The 21,354-nt window shown below is 32.0% G+C and overlaps 1 protein-coding gene across 10 annotated transcripts in view; it reads right to left on the bottom strand.

Moving 5' to 3' along the window:
- LOC105214232 (uncharacterized) overlaps nucleotides 1-21,354 on the bottom strand; it is a 75,614-nt gene that overhangs the window by 53,098 nt on the left and 1,162 nt on the right. For all 10 annotated transcript variants that reach the window (XR_008470977.1, XM_011187539.3, XM_054229442.1 and 7 more), the window contains exon 2: nucleotides 16,295-16,642. Coding sequence is in view for 9 of the 10 variants with exons in the window: in XM_011187539.3 (XP_011185841.1) it covers nucleotides 16,295-16,390 (96 nt within the window). In the remaining variant the exon portion in view is untranslated. The remainder of the gene's footprint in view (nucleotides 1-16,294; nucleotides 16,643-21,354) is intronic.

The following is a 21,354-nucleotide window of genomic DNA, read 5'->3' as shown; positions in this document are numbered from 1 at the left end:
TGACAAATTTCAATTTGTTTAGCAAGTTTCACAAAGCAATCACGTAATCATGAAAACGCGCACGGATCGCTATGAAGCTAGGGAAAAAATATATAATGAAATATTAAGGAGTAATTGAGCGCTTTGTTTGACCAATTCATTTGGTGAGTTTGCATTGTTAGGGCTTCAGTCTAATAGAGCTAAAGAAACAAAACCAAAGTAAAATATCTAAACATAAGTTAGATTATAGATGGTAGTACTTCCCTACAGATCAATGAAATGATTTTTTGTTGTGGAGCATTCACAATTTCCGCCGTAATATTGACTTTAGTAAAACTTTGAGAGCTGGGACCAATTAAGTATTTAATTTATTAGTTTCATTATTGTTGTAAGATTATTGTTTGAGTCTTCCATCCCACATACAAAGAAAAATAATAAAAGAGTGCGTTGCTGAACATGCAGCTGTGCTACCAACCGCCAGAAATACTCCTTTAATGCCGCACCACTGCTTGGTCAATGCGCTGACACTACTGACCCAGTCAATAAGCGTGATTATGATGTCAGCAAACCGCTTGACAATCATCATAAACTCAGCCAACGGCTATTTTCCCATTCAACGGAACTAATGAGTAGCGCGGAGTTCAAACGCCAGCTAGCTTGCCCAACTCGTTCGGCGGCCTAACACACCGTTGACGGCCGCGCGTCTGCAATTGTGCATGAATGCAATTGATTTGATGATGCCGCAAAAGCAGGTAACATTAATGCACTCTAATTGCCACTAAGCAGCCAAGTTGGTGCAACAAGTTGCCAACAGCGCAAAGGAGGCGCTACAGCAAAAGTGGGAAAAATGCAAAGTTGGGAATATGACATTGCAGGCAGGCAGGTCTCTACATTTCTAACACTGTTTATTAAAGAGTAGATATGTATTGGTTGCAAATGTGCATAACTCTTAGTTTTTGTTGTCTGCTGAGGTAATTGGTTTCTTTAGAGTCCTCTCTCGCTCTATAAAATAAATTTTCATTGCTCAAAGTCTCACTCAAATTGAAAATTATTTTTAGCCTCTAAGCTTTTTAGTTAACTATTTAATCAATTAAAGTATACTTAAGCATTATTATAACGCTAGTACCATTTATAGCCATAATTAATGACTCATAGTTCAAAGCCTGCAGTTAATCGGTGCATAATGTTGTGACAAACGATTTACCGGAAATGCTCGGGTTGCATCATAAACTTGATTTTTTCTTTGAATTAAATGTAACATTTCCATTTTTTCATTGACTGAGCTTAATTGCATTCATAATCTTCAGATATACGAGTATAAGTACACACATTTTTAACCTTTATTCTATCTTTCTCCCTTTCTTTAATTCCCCTATAAATGCTATTACATAATTTATTAAGTTTTTTTTAGTGTTATTTTCCTTTCTTATTATTCTTGACTTTATTAGAACTTCCGAAATGGTAACTAGTTTCCAGTATTATGCATTTATGCCATCATATATTTCATCACTGCGTTCTTGTGCTGCTCAAGGCAGTTAATTTCTCTTCTAGCTTTTCCCCAAAAATTACCTCAAGCCACATTTTATTGTTATTATTATGCACTATTATACATTTTATGACTTGCACGTGTTAAATTTCAAGTTTTAGGCACAAGTACGAGTAAATAATTTGAACCGAAACAGTGAACTTTATAGTAAACAAAAGACTTAAGCAACAAACTTGCTCGGTTGAAGGAATTTTATTACTTGTTTATAAACATAAAGGCTTAACATTTTTTTTAAGCAACAAAAAGAAAATTTTATACGAAAATAAGCGCTGGTAAACCAGTTTATTTGTTTTTATTGTTATGAATAATGAAGAACTCTGGTTTCAAATGAAAGTGCAAGGCTTTTCACAAAAACAAAAAATATAATTATTATAAACATATGAGCGAATTTCGTTTCAGTTTAGTTCAAAGCTAAATGGAAATATTTTATAATAGAGATGGCGTTAAGTGTCAAACTAATGGAAAAATAGCGCTTTTGAAGCCTTATAACATCCACGAGTTACATTTGCGAGTAGCTGTGTTTGGCCGCAATTAAAGGTAGAAGCGTTGCTTATGAAAACCGATCTTGTTGTCGTTGTAGCGGCAGTTTAGAAAACATTTCTATAATCATTTTGAGGAACTGTTCTAATTGATGGTCCTTGCCTACATAAAATCCCGAGTCTGTACCAGTTACGTGGACCTAAGGGTCGAGGGAACAATACAACAGTATGTCAGAGTTCGCTGAATGAAAAAAAACAGCTCCAAGACAGTACACTAAAGTTGAAAATTCTTTCGAATCTTTCGCATCACAGCGAATAACTGTAAACGAAACTCGTGCAGAGCCGATGTGATGAGGTTAGAGTTGATCTCTATTAAAATTAAACAAATAATCTCCTCGTCTTTATCTCTTCATATAAACGATCTAGCAAAATGCTGTGATTTAGAATGAGTTTATTAAGAAACATTAGCTAATTATAAAAGCATTTCACTAATTTAAATCGATTTACCATACAAAAGAAAAACTTTTTTTTTTTACTACATTAATTTTTAATCGTAGCTATATGTAAATATATAACATCTGACCGTTAATCGAGTAGCCGGCTATGCGAAAGGCCAAAACTGGTTTCTCAATTATAATCTTAATGTATTCAATGAATTTAGCTGTGTGAAAACTCTATTCGATAGAGAACTTTATTAAAATCTAATAAAAATGAAAGCTCAAAATTGTCTAAAATATGAAATGATTATTTTCTCCAGAGTAAGAAACCCTTTTGTTGTATTAAGAGTATGTTGAAAAGAGATAATATTCAAAAGAAAATATAACGGTCAAAATTACTAATGACATATCCTGGCCATATACTGTTTTACCAGTGTGTCTTCTAATGAAGATAATGCCCCATCGAAGTGTATTTTCGAAATAACTGGTGTTTTTTAGACGTGTAGTCTTCAATGAAGTTTTACTTTTCTAGGAGGTGAACCTTTTGACTGCTGTTACTTGATTGGTTTGTCATTTCACAACGAAATCAATGAATGAGGTATTGATATAACCACTCTATGACAATTTTAAAATTAATAGGATTGCCGTTGGTAATAAGTCATATTTTTAGAAAATATTAATTATTAAATAAATAAATATGCAGAAAACTAGCAAAGTGATTAGTATTAGCATTTAAGTTCTTGTTGTAGTAAAAGTACATTGCATAAAATCATAACATATTACGTAACGACTGGTTCTGTAATTAAAAAAAAAACTGATAAAACATGAGCACGCACTCACAACAACTACATATAAGTATTTGCGTTCAAAAACACAACCGTGACAAAATCGATGAACTTAAATGGTAGTCAAAAGGTTAATTGAAAATGTTTTTATTTTAATTTTTATTTTTATTTTTCTGCGACTAAAACAATTAGCAACAAATAAAATATAATAAAACGTAAAACTAAATTAATAAAAATTTCAGTCACATAACAATTACCTAACTTATCTGCTTGCTAACTAAAAATGGCGCATATGCATATGCAAAACATATAATAATAACTAAGTACTTGCAGACGCACACGCCCACTTACGTATGCATAACATGACATAGAAATGTCAAACGTAATGGGTTTGGCTGTGGGGCGGTGTGAAAATTTTGCCGGTCAACACCCAACGAATGACAAATAACTAATATTTTAAAGCACACATATTTATATATATATATATATATAAATATATCTATGTGATACATCATAATAGTTTATTAATGCTATGTTATGTTTGTGCTAATATTATTTAATACTATACTAAAGCGAGCTAATTTGTATTATATAATATTAGTATTTTATTTTTTTTTATTCAATTAATATAAGAAAATTATAGGCTTCTGGGGTATGTTAATGAATTTTAATTTGTAAGTAGTCAGAATAAGGATGAGTAACAAAAACGGTAGTGCAATTAGCTCACTCATAAATAAAAACAACTGAATCACATAACATTGTATGCGATATGTCATTTTTCTCCATGTACATCTTTTTCCATTTCCAAATTTGGTCTCACCTATAAGCGACCGATTACGTCGGCGCGAGTGACTTCAGTCAATTTAGCGCTCCATAATTGCAGCCTTACTTAGCCATATGCCTTAATGTTTTCACTTTCAATTTTATTATTTTTTATTTACCTCAAATATGACGTACCATTTTTTTGCATTGTGAATTATCAATCCGAAAAAAATGCCAACCATTTTTACACATCAAATATTTGACATTGAAATTTCGGTTTGTTTATTTGTTTGTGCCTTAAAAGCACAACACCATAACGCCCCGAAAAAATATATGCTAATGGCTAACTAAACAATAAAGTTATGAAAATTGAAAATACTTATGTGTGCGTTTGTAGTCTTTATTTATTATTTAATTGCTGTGTACGTTTGTACTTTTAGATACAGGTATATGCATTTATTGAGGCGCAATAAAGCACGCCATTAGAATAGTAATGAATAAGTGCCGAAAAAATTAATGTAGCATAGATAGATGGGTGATTAAATAAATATAATATGTACATATACCCACATAAAGAAACATACATACTAAACTATGGAACCGAAATGTTATGAATATAGTCGACCAAAAACCGGAATTCTTAATGACAGCTTATTTGTCAGATATTTCATGGAATAATATGCACTTCCTCTAAAGAAAACATGATCTTTGATTGAAGCAATTCTAATTTGATATTGCTGGTTAAAGAAGTTCGGTAAGTCAAAAGAAAAAAGTGTTCCACAAGTTCAATATATTATTTTTCGGAAGAAACTCCTCTTTCTTTGCTATTTATGATCAGTGTAGTGGTCACAAATACTTTTAGTTCACCAAGTTCGGTCATACGTTTGGAACATTTTTTGAAAATCGACGATTTATTGTTAAAAAACGAACTAGTTCCAATTTGAGAATTTTAAAATTTCTAAAACATTCCTATGAGCATATTTTATAAAAACATTGCATTCCTGAAGAAGGGTTAATCAGCACGAAGTCTCTAATAACTTTAAGGGTGTCTTAAAGAACTTTTGTCCGATATTCTGAAAGAAATCAATCAGAATACAAAATAAGCCTTCTAAGATATTGTAAAACCGTCACTGTCTGCATTAAAACTGGTTTTAAGATATCATCTGAAATCCTTGCTTTGGAGCAATGAAATAGGAATGAAAGCATTTCACAAAAATGGAAACAAAGTAAAGTTCAGTTTCTCAAAAAAATCAGTTAAGTTAATTCCAGAAGTTTTGAAGTTATTTATTCCTACATCTATCGATACTTCTTAAACTTTCTCTTACTTACTAGCTCAGACTACTGTTATATATGATATATCTATATGAAAATATAATATTTTTAATCTCCATCGTCAGAAATTTCAATTTTGTTTCATTATTATTTTATTTATTATTCATAAACACTTATAGAAAACTATAACCCTATCCATATTAAAATTTTTCTCAAAAACGTGCTTCAAAGCATTTCACCCATTTCAAAAAATGCAAAACTCAAGTTCATGTATGGGATAACTTGTGTAAACATTTCATTTCACTATAAACTATATGGCAACTTGCTGAGTAGCAGCCCCAGTTGCCGTAACGGAGCGCTGTAAATTCCGCTAAAGGAATTTTTACCTCATATGAGGCGCACACGAGAGTAAAAGTAAAGCATTAAGCAAACAGTTACTAACTGTAAGGTTGTAAAATTTATTAGCCTAACTCTGACATAAATCAACCGATGACGGCCCAAACACAATATTAATGATGCTTTAAACTGTTATTTTACTTAAAAAAAGCTAATAAAAACAAGCATTTGAATTCTTACGTGAAATCCTAAAAGTCATATGTATTTCTTGTCATTTTAAACCTAATATCTCGAACGAAAATATTAAAATATTTTCCAGGAAAGTAAAAATAATAAATATTAGTATTTACATACTAACTCTCACTCATTAAAAGCGTTCTCTCTAATCTAATTTAATTTTTCTCACTAATTGAATAGTATTGAGTAGAAAACTTTATCATATTCCTTTATTAAAATATCTTGCCTTATGAAATATGGAAAATGAAGGTTCGTTCCCTAAATTAATTCCCCATACCTTTTTGTTTGTTCGATTCGCCACTCTCTTAATATTGACATATTGAAAATAGGGATGGGACAATAACTACCAAGAAGTGATTGGATTACTTGGAAGACTTTTGTGTATGTTAAGTGAGTAGATATCTTAAAAACACCACAAATCAAAAATGAGACATAGTACCAATTCCACGGAGTGAGTGAGATTCAATCTCTGTGTTCTCCCATTTCGACAATATTTCTTTGTGGGATTTAATTTGCATGCCAATTACGAATGCATGAATACACATTTTAACGGTAATGATTACAAAATAGTTTGCTCATTTCTTTTTGGCGAAAAGTTCAAGTTATGCGAGCGATGACGTCTCTGCCATTTCGCTGCGAAAATCTGTCGAACACTTGCTACGGTCATTATGTAAAAATTAATTTGGTTCGCAACGAAATCGCATGTGCGAAAAAATCGAAGCAAAAACAACAAGAGCAACAACAACAACGAGAGCTAATTAAATACAAATGTACGTGCATTTGTTAGTTTTACGCTTCATGGCAGCAATGGAGCGTGGCGCGCATACTCAGCTTAGGCTTATGTATGCAGTAGCGGCTTTAAGAGCATAAAGCGAGCTTTTAAGCAAAAACCAAATAGGTGCACTTGCACTGTAACGCTTATGTAGGCGTATATACATATATATGGATGCTTGTGTGTGGTAAACGAGTTTGTTGCATGATATAACGGCGTAGTGTTGTATAATCGACAAACTGGTACGGTAAGCGCACGCGTGCAACGTTTGATAAGCGGCAGCTGGGCACGTGATCGTTGAAAATTTGCAGATAAATGTGAAAAAAATAAATAAAATGGAGTATGCACTTTAACGATTACATTTTAATTTTTCTAATGAATTGAAAACATGAATATGTAAAATATATATTTTTTCTACTTTCCCAACATCTTACAGAGAGAAAACTACTAAAGATGTGTTAACATTCATATGTTTATGCAAAATGAGAAAATGGGCGTGGCATCGCCCACTTCTGGATCAAAAACTATATCTCTGAAACTATTCGACCGATTTCATTGAAATTGGATACACAATATTTTCTTGATAAATGGACGTAATCGGCGCACAACCACGCCTTCTTCACATATAACACAATTTTGAATTCCATCTGATTCGTTCACTTTACGTTTTATAGTACATCAAGAACCAATGAAGATACCGGAACAATGCATTACATCAACACTGCACTTGGGGTGTGGTGTATTGTAGAAATCGAACAATCAGTTTTCAAATTCCCAGGTATTGAACATGAATACCTCAATGTCCATAGATATTTTTTTACAGAAAATATGGGAAATCTCTCAGATATTTTCAAGAAATTCAGAGGGAAAGTTTTTTCTTCTAATGATGTGTCTCTGTACAAAAAATGGGTAAAATCGGGTCATTACTTCTTCTAGCTCCCATATACCTAATATTAGGGTTTAGAAATATTCGTTGGGTTTTTTTACCGGTTATTATGTGAGATGTCTTACCAAAATTATGGGAGCGTACAGTCTTGAAAATAATATAGTTTGGTGGCGAAAATGAATGCCGAATATATAGACCAAATTTTATGTTATCTTAAAAAAAAACAAAATCAATAAATTGCGAGAGTATAAAATGTTTGGTTATACCCAAATTTAGCCCTTCTTTACTTGTTATAGATTACATAGGTTCTGAACATAGAAGACAATAAACCCAGCTGCCACCCAGAACCCAGAATAGGGGACACGCTAGACTCTACAATCTAGAGATATGAAAGGCTTGATATTAATATTATATTTAGGAATGCGAAAGTTCTATGCAAGCTCTGTCAGAATGCGGATCATCCCGACTAATAATCACATCCCTAATGTAATATAAATAGATAAACGCCTGCGATGTGATTGTTGTCAAGTGTACAATTTCTGATTTGCAATATACAAATACTTTCGCGGCTTACTGTATAAATCTCACACAACACCAGCTGCATAGAGCGCATACTTCAAGGTTTTCTCTCAGCTAAGGTTTCCTATTTCACGCGCTGTTGCAACGAATCATAATGCGCGCACGAAATCTTGACTCGGCTTTGTTTAGGTTTTCAACAGTTTTGTTGTGTGAAATTTAGCGGTAAATGTTGCGAATTGAAAAAATCTCGAGAAAATACACAGAGCTGAATGAAAACACAAAAATAGCGGAGATAATAATAAATAACTGCTTAATTTCTAAAACAAAACCTTGACAGCTCACACAGAAGTCATTATAAACACACAGAAAATCTGCAACACAAAATTAACAACTCAACTAAACTTTGCGAAAATTTGCGGCAAACAACTATGAAGTGCATAAATTGTGTTACATAATGTGATTCATAGGTTTCAAGGTTAGCTCAAGCTTAAGCTCTTCTCTATGTGGATGTGTTTATACAAGCCTTATACGAGGTGTGTGCCACCCAAGTGCTAATCAACCGGCGGTTTTGGCCGTTGGCAAACCTGTCCACACACAAACACACACATACACTCACACGAACATGCATGTCATTTGTCGCGCATTCAACCGAATCACTTCGTCATCATTACCATTATCGGCGCTCTGGTATTACGTCATTTTTAGCCCCCACTACATATTGGATGCTTATACACTAGATCGGCGAGCACTTAAGCGTACGCGACTTAAAGTGGCAACAACAGTACAACAACAGCAACACCGAACTGTCGTAAAATTGACACTAACATATCATTTGCTTTACGTTGTGTGTTTTAAAGAATGAAATATGTTTGGTGCGATAGCTGATTGTCATTTCCCTAGAAGGCATTTACACAAAATTCAACATGAACACACACACACATACACTTATATTAGCGCTAAACATGCATATTTAATTATTCAACGCTTAGAAGTGGCCAGCTGTTGCTTTGAAGTTGAAAAAGTGAGCAAAATAAATAATACGAAGGAAACGCGCAAGATAAATAAAGCAAAAATAATAAAAAGCAAACACTTGAAAATAACAACGCTTAAAACAAGTTCAAAGCAGACAATGGTGATTTAGCAAAGAGTAGCCAAATTATAGAGAATATCGATTAGCGGAAATAACATAAGCATTGAGCAGTAAAGCAAAGATATATTTTCTAATATATTATTAAACACTTGCTGGTTTGATGAATTAAAAGTGATTTTCAAATAAATTAAATTTAGATTAAAGATTTTTTCATCGAAAGTGACTCACGATCACTTATTTTCATTCATCTATTACTTCAATAGTTACTCTGAGAGATTTATTGAAACTCAGTTATATGATGAAATAAGAAGCTGGCAATAGATTCTAAGGATTTTTTATTTGGAAATACACATATACCGTTATTTAATGGACTATCTAAAAACACTCGAAGGGCATTTAGAACTTTTTTGAATGGTCTTCAAATATGTTTGAAAGTTTGGTGATCACCGATCGACTCAGGAAGCTGGAAACTGGGTTCAATACTACTTCCCGTCAAATATCAAAAAAGTTCTTATCAAGTAAAGATAGCCTCCTATAGTCCAATAAAATTTATATTAACGGAACCAGTAATCTAATAGGTTAGGTTAGGTTAGGTTATACTGGCAGGCCAATACGCCACACATAGACCAGTTTTGGTCCTTTGCGATACCGAATTTTAAAAGTTTTTGTGGTTCACTTTCGATCCCTCTTCCAGATTCTCATATTGTGAGGCCCCCAAGTAGCGAAGTCGTTGTCTTGACAATGCCGGACAAGTGCACAGGAGATGCACCTTGTTCCTGACATTTCCTGCAGTCATCTCGATCCATAAGTCCCATTTTGTAGGCATGTACCACTACCAGACAGTGGCCAGTGAGTATTCCCACCAAACTCCAACAGTCTCTTCTATCGATTGACAGTTGGAGTAATCTAATAAAGGATTAATATTTTATTATACTACTGAAAGATTTCCTAGTTCACTCGAAATGACTCAGTGTACTTTCGTTGTTTTTTTATGATTTCTTTTTCTTCTTCCTTAGCAAGACAGTCTTAGATTATTTAGATTTAAGTAATCGATATTCGATTCTAGTGCCACTAAAATGAAATATGAAGGGAATCCCATGATTTAGAAGTGAGCGTCAGTACTTTTAGTGTGCATAGACAAGCCATCGTCGCCAAAAACATATGAAAGCATTAATAAAACTAAAGAAATGTTATATGAACATCGTAAATCAATTAATAAAAAGTTGGCAATACAGATTAACATCTTATTTAGTTCCGTTCAAAAGGTTGCAGTCAATCAATTGCACGCACAACGCCAACTTTATCTAAAGATTTTGTATCAAAAATAATACGAATACCATCCAATAACCACCGAATTCTACTGATATGACTTTGACTACTTTCGATTAATTTCAGTACGATGAACTAACCAAGAAGCGCGTTTCCATAGTTAAAAGGAAATTATGATAAAATCAGAGATAATCCTGATCTCTGATCTTATCCAAATTCTGAATATAAAATATTTTCCACTAATTAACTCCACATGCGTCGTTTTTCTACTATTTTCGATAAAAATCATTTAAAATTATTTATAATGCCACATAAAAGCTTAACAAACTCTGGGAAAACTCGTAAATGTTTATACAATATATTGTAGTAGTGTGTCACAAGTGAATTAAGAATGTCGAAATATTTGGAAATAATTAAAAAAATATCAGCAGTATAAAATATCTGTACTTAAGTCTGGTTTAATAAGTTTACTTGAAAGTTAATATTAATAATATTGATTTAACAACAAAGCCATAACCTCAATTTCTTCATTTTTTTTCTACAAAACAATAATTCCAACAAATCATGCACAATCCATGTAATAGAACTCTTTAAGCACCACTTAACGTCAAACCACGATTAATGACACCGTTCACACGCCAAAGCGCAGAACTTTCCCAAGAACGCCTGTTGACCGGCGAACAGCAACAACAAAAAATGCATACAAAGCGCAATACACATTGACATGATTGGCCACAATTTGATGAATCGACAGATTTATTTTTAATTCATAGCAACAACCAAATATGAAATTTCTATAAATTTCGAAAACAGGAGAAACTGCAGTTTCACCATTGGGTTTCGCTTCCCGAAACATAGGAAAACACATTTTATTGCACTTAATCCCGGCTTAAATTGAACAGAAAAGAGCAAAGAATCTTATACACGCTGCGCTGATAAGAGCCCACATTAGTGTTTACCTAAGCTATTAAAGGGTAAAAGCAGTGTGTGGCGACAGCAATTGACATAGTAAGCCAATAAGAAGCGGAAGTTTTTGGGGTCAAACCCGAAACGAGATGAAAATGAAAAGCGACAGCACAGCTTCAACGTGGACCAAATTACTTGTATTTATAGAAGACAGAAAATACGCTTATAATATTGCGCCGCCGACAGACGATTTCACAAGCATAAGTAGCATTAATAAAATAATATTAAATAGACAACAACAACAAAATTGGAACAAAAAGCTACAAATAACAAGCAATTGTAAACAGCAGCAGCTGTGACGTGACGACGGCAATGTAATTGTTACAAGACAACAAAATCTAAAAAAAAAACGATTTGAGCAACCAAATATCGGTCAGTGGAACTCTACAATAGCAGCAACAACAACACGCTTGAGTGTGTGTGTATTTAGTTCAGAAAAGAAAAGCTGAACTCAGCAGTACAATAGAACAACAACAATAACACAAAAGCAACAATTGAATTGACCGACAACAATGAGCCAAGCGAAACGCAACAAAGTGTGCTGCAGCAGCAGTAGCAGCAGCAACAACAGCAAAAGCAACCGGTGGCGGCAAGTGTTGCTGCGCTTGATTCGCCTATTATTGACAATTGACCACAAGACGGTTAGATCGAGTTGCATGGTGTGTGAAAGGTGCATATTGTTGTTGTTGTTGTTGTTATTATTGTTGTATGTGTAATTATTGTTGTTTCTGCTGTTATTATTATTGTGGTGTGTATTATTATTGTTATTGTTTATTTTCGCTGTTGTTGTTGTAACTTTCTTGTTTTTAATTGTTGTTGTTGCATTTTATTTTTGTAATTACTTATGTTGTTTTTATTGTTGTCTTTGTTATTGTTGTTATTGTTAGATCGCCTTGGCGGTGCATAGAAAACATACCTTGTTGTTGTTGTTATTCGCTTTTATTTGTTGCATTTGACCACCACATCGTAGAACCGATTGCATTCTCATCACCTATCAAATATTGAGAAAGCTTGAAGAGAAAAGCGGTTGCGCTCTCTACGCGTCAAAGCCGGTGCAATGCGATTACTATCGCTATAATTGATAGTTACCGGCATATCATCATCATCATCGGCTTCATGTCGCACAACAACAACCGCATCATCATTTCGTCTTTTATGCTCGCTGTTATTGGTTTGTTACAGCGCCACTTTTCCACATGCAATTGAGACGCGCCGCCGCCGACGCCGAAGAAGACATGCCGCACATAATTGCTCACGAATTGAGTTTCAGTTTCAGTTTTCATGCACCGAGCTTAATGTGGTGGACTTAAATACGCTTACGTGCTTAAAACTTTTATTAAATATTTTTTTCATCCTCATTTAGAGATGCGACTTTGACATTCGTGTAGCTTTATTGGTTTCTCTTTGTTTTGGTTAACTCTTTTATTGTACATCACGCGCGGCCGTTTTGAGCAGCTGCTTGCCACTTTCATGGCTTTTACCACTTCAGAGTATTTTTTTTTTTAAGAATTTCTTGAAGACTATGGCAAACTGATAGCTATGCGTCAAACAATCATAAATATTGTACATTTAATGACTCCATCCAAATTAAAAGCGCACGAATTTCTGTTGAAGGCCAGCGCAAGATAAACGCGGACAGTGAAAATATCATAATTTCTAGTGAAATTTAATATTATTGTTTTCGCTGGAAGAAATGGCCATTAGACGTGTAACTGCCGTCTGGTATATGGAAGTAATGGGTAGTATAATGCCCAAAAATTACTTGCATTACAATTGGTATTATAAAATGAAATGTGTGCATTCACTGGGAAAATGTACATTCGTATGTCTTAATGTAAGTAAGTATTTATGTATTTTCAGCTAATTATGCCTTTGCAAATGGCACTAATCAAATTTCTTTTCGTTGAGTTAATAGCACATGCACATACTTATGTATTTATTTTATTAAACTAAAGTGAATATAGACATAGATAGAAAAATATAGACATGTATTTACACTTACAAAATATTCATATATTTATATAACAACTATTTAATAAAGTCAAGGCGTTTAATCCAATTAAATTTTAATTGCTTGCTCTCAGAGTATTAGTGCAAGCAAATTTGGAGTTGAAGGCAACAAGCGAGTAAAAATATTTATTTTATACTATACACACGTACATCGAAATATATGCCACTAGCTCGTTGTTTGAGCCCATTTGCTCATAAAGTGAAAAGTCAAGTTTTTATTTACGAAACAATAATAAATTTAAGGTTCACGAAAGGTGACCGAGTAAAATTTAAAATATACTATATTCGTACATGTACATTTTTTTTAAGTTTGAAATCTTCCTGTTAATGACTATAGTTTTTCAATTTCCATGTGAGTGAAAGAGACATGAAATTGGCTACGCTTAGTTGTCAATCGCTGACTTTGACATTTCACTTTGTTGACAGCAAATTGCTTACGAATTTGCCATAACTAATATAATTTCATAATAAAGAAACGGAGTCTTACTTTAATGGTCATAAATGAATATTATAGATAGTATAATAAAAAGAAAATTTGTAACTCTGTTCAACAACACTAAGGGGAAATTTTTAACTAGCTGAAAGGCAGCAATCTTTATACGGCAAAATCGAGTTTTTTTTGGATATTGAACCAAACTAATTTTTTCGGGTGATCGAGTCATAAGTATAAAGTGAGTTTTCCGATTTTCGAAGTTAGCCTCAAAATCGAAATATCTTCCTTGGAAATTCAAAAAAAGGGCTTTTTAAAAAGTATTATTATTAATTTCATCCAGTTACTAAAAAATACAAAATATAGATAAATATACATTTTCTCTTATTTCAATTATGTATAACATTTTTCAATCAAGTTTATATGATTATTTATTTATTTATAATGGGTCTAATCATTGAATCCGCAGCGAATTCCATTTCGATACGATAAAGATTTTCGATCGAAAATGTTCATGCAATCATTGATTCCGTCGATAAACTGCTTTACCACAAAGTGAGAACGTAAACTGTTTTATCGACCTTTAGCGACAAATTTGATAAAGTGTCTATGCTTAAACTAACTATTTTTGCTTTGTTCAAAAAAAATTAAATCTGACCTTTAACTATTGTGAAATTTCTTCCAAAAAATATTTAATTCGCCTGAGGCTCTTTGAGAAAATTCCATCGCTATTTCGAGGGGGCAACTTTATATCGCTTTTAAACATTTTTAATTTATTTTTGTTAGTCTGTTTTTGTCTCTTGGCTCTAAAATATCCATTTAAAACATAATTTAGACCGTCATCTGTTATTATTTACATAAAAACTTCCAAATTGTTAATTTATTTTACATTTCCGCAACTCATTCACCAACGGATAGATTCCGACCAAAATTTTCGATTTTGCGGATTCAATGATTTCGTAATTAGCGACATCTATTAGTCGCGGAATGTATTTTCTCGAGTCGGTAAGTGCGTTCAATGTGATCGTAAATTTTATTTTTGATACGATTACAATGATTCCGACGTAAATTTTTTCGATCGAATCGAACCATTTTTCGATCGAAACGGATTCAATGATTAGGCCCAATATATAATAAATAATTGTCTAATGTACTCCACATCTAATTGAGTCTGTGATAAAAGATATGAAATTATTTTTTAGGAACCTTATTAAGCACTTTATGTTTATCAAACATATTTTTCAAAATATGTCTTAATATAAATTTCCTGAATACCCACTAAAGTACTTTCTAACCTATGTTTGGTGCATATAAATTTTCATAGTTTACATTTTTCGACAGGTGGCAACTCTATATGAAAATATGTCCGAATATAAGACTAACAGTATATTTTCTAATGTTATTCTTAAACACCTTGTGGGCAGACATTTTTTATTATTTTTTGTAGTTTTAATTTAAGATAACCCTATTGTTAGGAACTACAAAATTACATATTATTTTATTACTGTGATATTCACATTATTTGTTTCTCATAGAGAATTGGTATACTCAAGCTGTTTTGTAGTTTTTGGAGAACATATAAACAGAAATGTATTAATTCTTATATACAGCTATTGATCATTAGTTATTATCGATTTTTCATGATTTTCGATTTCCTTTTTCAGTAAGCTTCATTGCATTGTTACTTATTTCAATCATCAAAATTTGAATTTTTCCTCAGATTGTAATTAAATATTTTTCGCCTGAATTCGTTATATGTATTCTTTCATTTCTTTTTTAATTTTTTTTCGATAAGTATTAGATACTAAATAACGATAAAATAATCGAAAAATTTTTTTTATAATTTTTTTACCAGTAGAGTATTTGCCGTCGATAAATCAATCGTAATTGTATTCGATAAAAATAACAGAAACATTTTTTTTTTAATTTCTTTGAACAAGAAAATAGCTTCAATCGATAAATCTGTTGAAACGGTAATCTATAAATATCTATAAAAGCCTATATAATATATATATATATATTTTAATATATATATTTTTTAGATAATATATATATAAAAAGTATCCTTCGATCAAGAGAAAACATTTATATCTATGTATAGAATCCATAATATAATCGAAATATTTTCTTTTTAACAGTATGGCACAAAAAACTCAATTTATTACAGAAATTATAAAAATATATAATTATTCAATAATAAAAATTCAATATTTATATTCTGAAGTAAATTTTTAAATTCCTGCAGTATTACTCCTGGCCACAGTGTGACATTTATTGATTATGACTAATAAAAATATTTAATTTACAACTGAAATTTTCCTCAAATACTATAATAAACTAAAACTAAAATTATTAATATATGCGCTTTATTATTTCCACTTTACTGCTAAAGACATATTTAAATAATAAGCCAGCAGTGTTCATAGCGAAAATCCGCATGCTGAAGCTAAATTTCCCCGAAATGTACACCGCTTAAATGTAATTGCGAAACGCATAAAAATTCCCACAGCGAGACTTACCTGGCTAAACAGCAGAGTGGCGAAAATTAGCAAGGCCGCGAGCAGCTGGCTGCTTGCCGCGCTCATCTTCGGCGTTGTGTGCGCTTGTGTGGTCATCGCGTTCGGTGCTTAAGTCTTTTGTTTGCCACAAGGTTTGCTTTCACTAAGCGCTAGCTGGCTGGAAAACTGCTAGAATTCGCGCGTTGGCAATTACACTAAACTCGTGTGTGGCACTATACTTGTGTGAATTTCTTTAACGTTGTTGTTGTTTGCTTTTAATATTTAAACAAATAATTATGTATTTATTTTTTCACTATTGCAAGAAGCGCTTCTTACTTGCTGTCGCTTGCAATTACCGCTACTGTTTGACTGAAAATTAATTTTGTTGAGTTATTAGAATGCGTGTACAAAAATACAAAAATAAAAAATAAATGAAAAATCAAAACAAACAAAAAACACTTTTGCCTGCGTGCCTATGTGTACCTTGTTGTTGTTGGATATTATTTGTTGCTGTTTTATATCATAAATCTAACTGCTTCTTATGCGAGTCACACCGGCGGTTATTAAATATTTTGCTCAGCGGCTTTTGTTTTGTTATAGACACTTTGCATTGTCTACTAGTATTCTAGTTACAGACGCTACCAATGCAGAGAAGCAGCGTGAGTGAGAGGGAAGGAGAAAAAAATTTAAAATATTTTCTTATTATTATTATGTGGTTTTATAATTGCTTTTGTCGCTTACACTGAATTTCATAAAGCGGCGAATGCGAGTTTTGCATAAATTATTTCGTTATGTCGACATATAAAGATGCTCATGAACGAGCTGTCGAACATATTAATATTCGTGTGTATGAGTGTGTGTGTGTAAATTGAACTCTATGATAGTATACATGGTTTGTTATTAACTTTGTGGTTTCTGCGATTTGACGCCAGTGATATTCTCGCCACACAAATTTGAGACAACACTTCCTAGAATTCACCGCAAAAATATAAATATATAAATATTTATATATGTATAAGCATATATACAAACATACTTATTGTAGCTGCATACGAAACGTATTGTCAGGTATTGACAAACCCATATTTCATTTGAAGTAATTCAAAGCACATCTGCTGTTTCCTTATGCACATAACCATATGTGTTTGTATGTATGCATCTATATATATTAGTTTATAGTACTTTGAATATGTGTTGAGTCAATAAAACCCGGCTAAAAGTTGAAAAAAAAATATTTGAAATTGTTAAAGCGCATATGTTTGTATATTCTTACGACTTTTTTTGCAAAATGGCGCACATTAGCTGTCGATGCGTCATTTCACTTAGCTGAGCAAACAATCAGCCACTTTGTGACAGCAACTGATAATTTAAAACACATACATTTGCACATTTCAACTTTTTATTGTTGTATTGTTCATTGTTTTTGCCACTTCCCTTTTTAAGCTGTTGAACAGATGCTTTACGGATGACTCAAAACTTCTATCACGATGCACGTTTCCCCGAGTAAATCACACGCTAACGGTTTTATAGAACATTTGGTGTGAACATAACGGATTATTTTGATCAGCCTGATCTACACATGAGAGATCACATAAAAAATTTTTTGGACCAGGTGGAGATCTAATACCATAGATCAAAAATTATAAAAACGAATAACGTCTACATACAAATCGAGTGTATTTTTGATGGAAATTTAAGGTTTTAGAATAAGTAGAGAAGATCATGGAACTTCGGCCAGCATAGTTTGTATATTTATCTATAATGTTCCAATTCTTCACCTAAGATTTAAAATTACTGAAAACAATCCCCAAATTATTTTGGGTAATGCTATCGCATTCACAGCCTTTTACTGGAATTAAATCTGCATTCCTTCCAGATACTTGGACCCGTCTTTCTTGGGTACGGACCATAAACACCATCAAACAATAAAAACACCTCATCAAAATCATGAATATTGATATTCTAGAATATATAGAAATTATTCTTCAATCAATCCTCATAAATCTAGTCTCAATTTATTGGAGTCAGCATAAGTCATCTAACTTTTAATTTACACTTTATCAGCTATAAGATAATTATATTTAAACATAAATTATGCTGTGAATGAGTCGAATTCTTTCTGCTCAAACAAATTTACTGTTCATTAAAGCTATTCGAATTATACATAAATTATTGGCTTAAGCGTGTACATATGTATCTACAAAATCGTCCATTCTATTTTTTACACTCTGATTTTCGAATGCGGCATACTCAAGTGACATTTTTAATGCACCATAAATGATGCTATGCTCATAAAAATACTACAAATACGACAAATAAATGTCGCGTTGGGCTTTGATGTAGTGTCTTCAGTGCTGTGCGGAATTCATATACAATAAGCTGATTAGTTTTTCTAAGGTGTGCGTAAATATGGGGGATGAGGGAATTAGTATAAAAATTAATTACTTAATTTTGGCCATTGTCGCCTCCGATTCAGACTGATTTCCAATATTATACATACATATATTTATATCTTCTGATTAGTTAGGAGTAAATTAATTCAGATGTGTCGAACATAATTTTTTAAACGAAATACAGTAGTTTTCCGAAATAACGAATATTCGTTTTAACGAAAACCGCTTATAACGAACAAGCAAATTTGTTACTTTGAGTACCTTAAATAACGAACATCGGGGATTTGTAAGTACTCGGTTTAACGAACAACATGAAGAAGACATATGACGAAAGAGGAAAAAATCAAATGACATCGACACAGAATAAAAAATATAACTTGAAAAAATTCAAAAGGAAGGTGCAAATGGAAAAATATAATGATTTTTATAAAAAAAAAAACTAAAAAATATTGATCAGCACCAAATAAAAGTATAAGTGTCAGAATTGGTCCATTTGGAAGAATTCAGTTGATTGGAGTGGTTTAGTTATGGTTTTTCGTTTTTTAACAAACAATTAATAAAACAATTTATTAAACTGCAATTTACGGATATTTAACTCATTTTGATTGAGAAACATACCTCTAAGTGAGTACTCGAATTAACGAAAAATTCGATTTAACGAACTGGCCTGACAATTAATGTGTTCGTTATTTCGGAAAACTACTGTATGTATAAACAAATTATGACGAAAATCACAATCAATGCGTAAAAACTGCGAAAGTAACATCTCTGCTAATTAAAATAAATTATTTTCATGTAAATAGTATATACAAGCTTATATACATACATATATACACAGCAATAATAATATTTGTAATCATTGTGCTCAATGTCATAACAAACCAATAATTCATCGCTTTTCATCAGCCAACCGCTCAATGAAAGTCATATGCATATGTAAATGGCGAAGCCAACAACAAGTGTACGTACATATGTGTGTATATATAGACATGTAAGCTCTGAGCATTGCCTGTGCATAGTTAATTATAGTCAAAATGTGTGTAACATCTAAAATGGCAATAAACAATAATAACAAATAACGATTATGCAAATTTTGCAACAAAACTAAATGAAAAGTTAAATATACGGTGGCACAATGTGTGCAGAAAATTTAAGTTTAATTATTATTTTATTAAATTAATTAATTTTAAAATTAAAAAAAATATATTTTAAAGTCAAATTAGAAAAAAACTAGTTAAAAAACACAGATCCAATCTGCATAGATCCAATGTGCATATATGTACATAATTAAAGTGTACTATATTTATTATTTGTATATTTGATTATAGTATAATTTGACTTAAATATATATTTATATTATATTACGAGGGCTGCTATATATACTTCTGGCCTAGGCAACTCTAAGTGTTGCCAGGTGCAATCTGACATTTCCATTGGAAAGTTTGACATTTTTTAGCATAACATCACTCAGAACGTTTTGTCATTTAATCTTGAATTTTTTTATTTTCAGGGAATTAAAAAATTCATCTCGGCCAAAAAATGGAATTAACTCGGGCACATATTCGTGCGATCGTTTTTCACTAAAATCTTTGTATGGCTATGAAGCACCATACTATAGCACTGTGAAAAACTGGTACAATGAATTCAATCGTGGCCGACGCTCGCTCAAAGACGAATTCCGTGAATGTCGTCCAAAAACAGCCGTTGTGCCAAAAACATCGATGCCGTACGTGAACTGATAATGCAAGACCGTCATGTAACATACCTTCAGATAGAGGCATGCCTATGCATTTCTCCCACCAGCATACATTCGATATTGCATGAACACCTGCCGTAAAAAAGGTTTGTTCTCGTTGGATCCCGCACAATTTGACAATCGCCCAAAAAAGGCTAAAAAAAGGCTCAAAAAAAGTGCTTCGAAAATTGGTTCGAGCGCATGCAAAAGTGTATAAATCTTGATGGAGAATATTTTGAAAAACAATAAAACCATTTTCGTTGATAAATATTCCTATTTTCATTATTAGGCCAGAAATATATATAGGTCGTATTGGTCTACAACTTTGCTTCCGCCGTTTTCCAATAGATATTTCTAGATAATTATTATAAACTTATAGGGTGGCGCGATATGTGTGTATAATTTATCTTTACAAATGTATTTCTTTTTTTAATGTGTGTTTTTTGATAAAAATATTAATTTGAATTAAATCTACAAAAAAAAATCGTGTTAAAAATATTATAATTTAGTACAGTAATTTCTCTTGTTTTTATTACCGATTTTTCTAATAGTTCAATTTTAATTTCAATACTTTCAAGGAAAAATTTGGATTGAACCAATTTTTTCTTTTTTTATCAAAATTATATTTATTTCTATACTATATATTTTAAATTATTTATTTATAGTTGTAAGAAAATATATTTTTGTTTTAATTTTCAACTTCCACGTAAAATTATATTCTATTTCAAAAACATATTAATAAATATTCACATAAAAGCAAGCTTGAAATTACCATTGGAATTTGATTTAAAATTTTTTATTAAAATTTTGATTTAATTTAATGGAACATCCCATGTTTTATATTCTCGTATTAATAAATATTATCATGCGCATATAAAATTTGTTTGAATTTGCAACAAATAAAAAAAAATAAAAACGGATTAAGAAAAAGTTGTTTACACAAAATTGTGAAT

This window comes from Zeugodacus cucurbitae, chromosome 2 (genome assembly GCF_028554725.1).
Source record: "Zeugodacus cucurbitae isolate PBARC_wt_2022May chromosome 2, idZeuCucr1.2, whole genome shotgun sequence".
In the NCBI taxonomy this organism is placed as follows: Eukaryota; Metazoa; Arthropoda; class Insecta; order Diptera; family Tephritidae; genus Zeugodacus; species Zeugodacus cucurbitae.
Note: the sequence above shows the minus strand (reverse complement) of the source record. Positions and strands in the feature narration are given on the sequence as shown.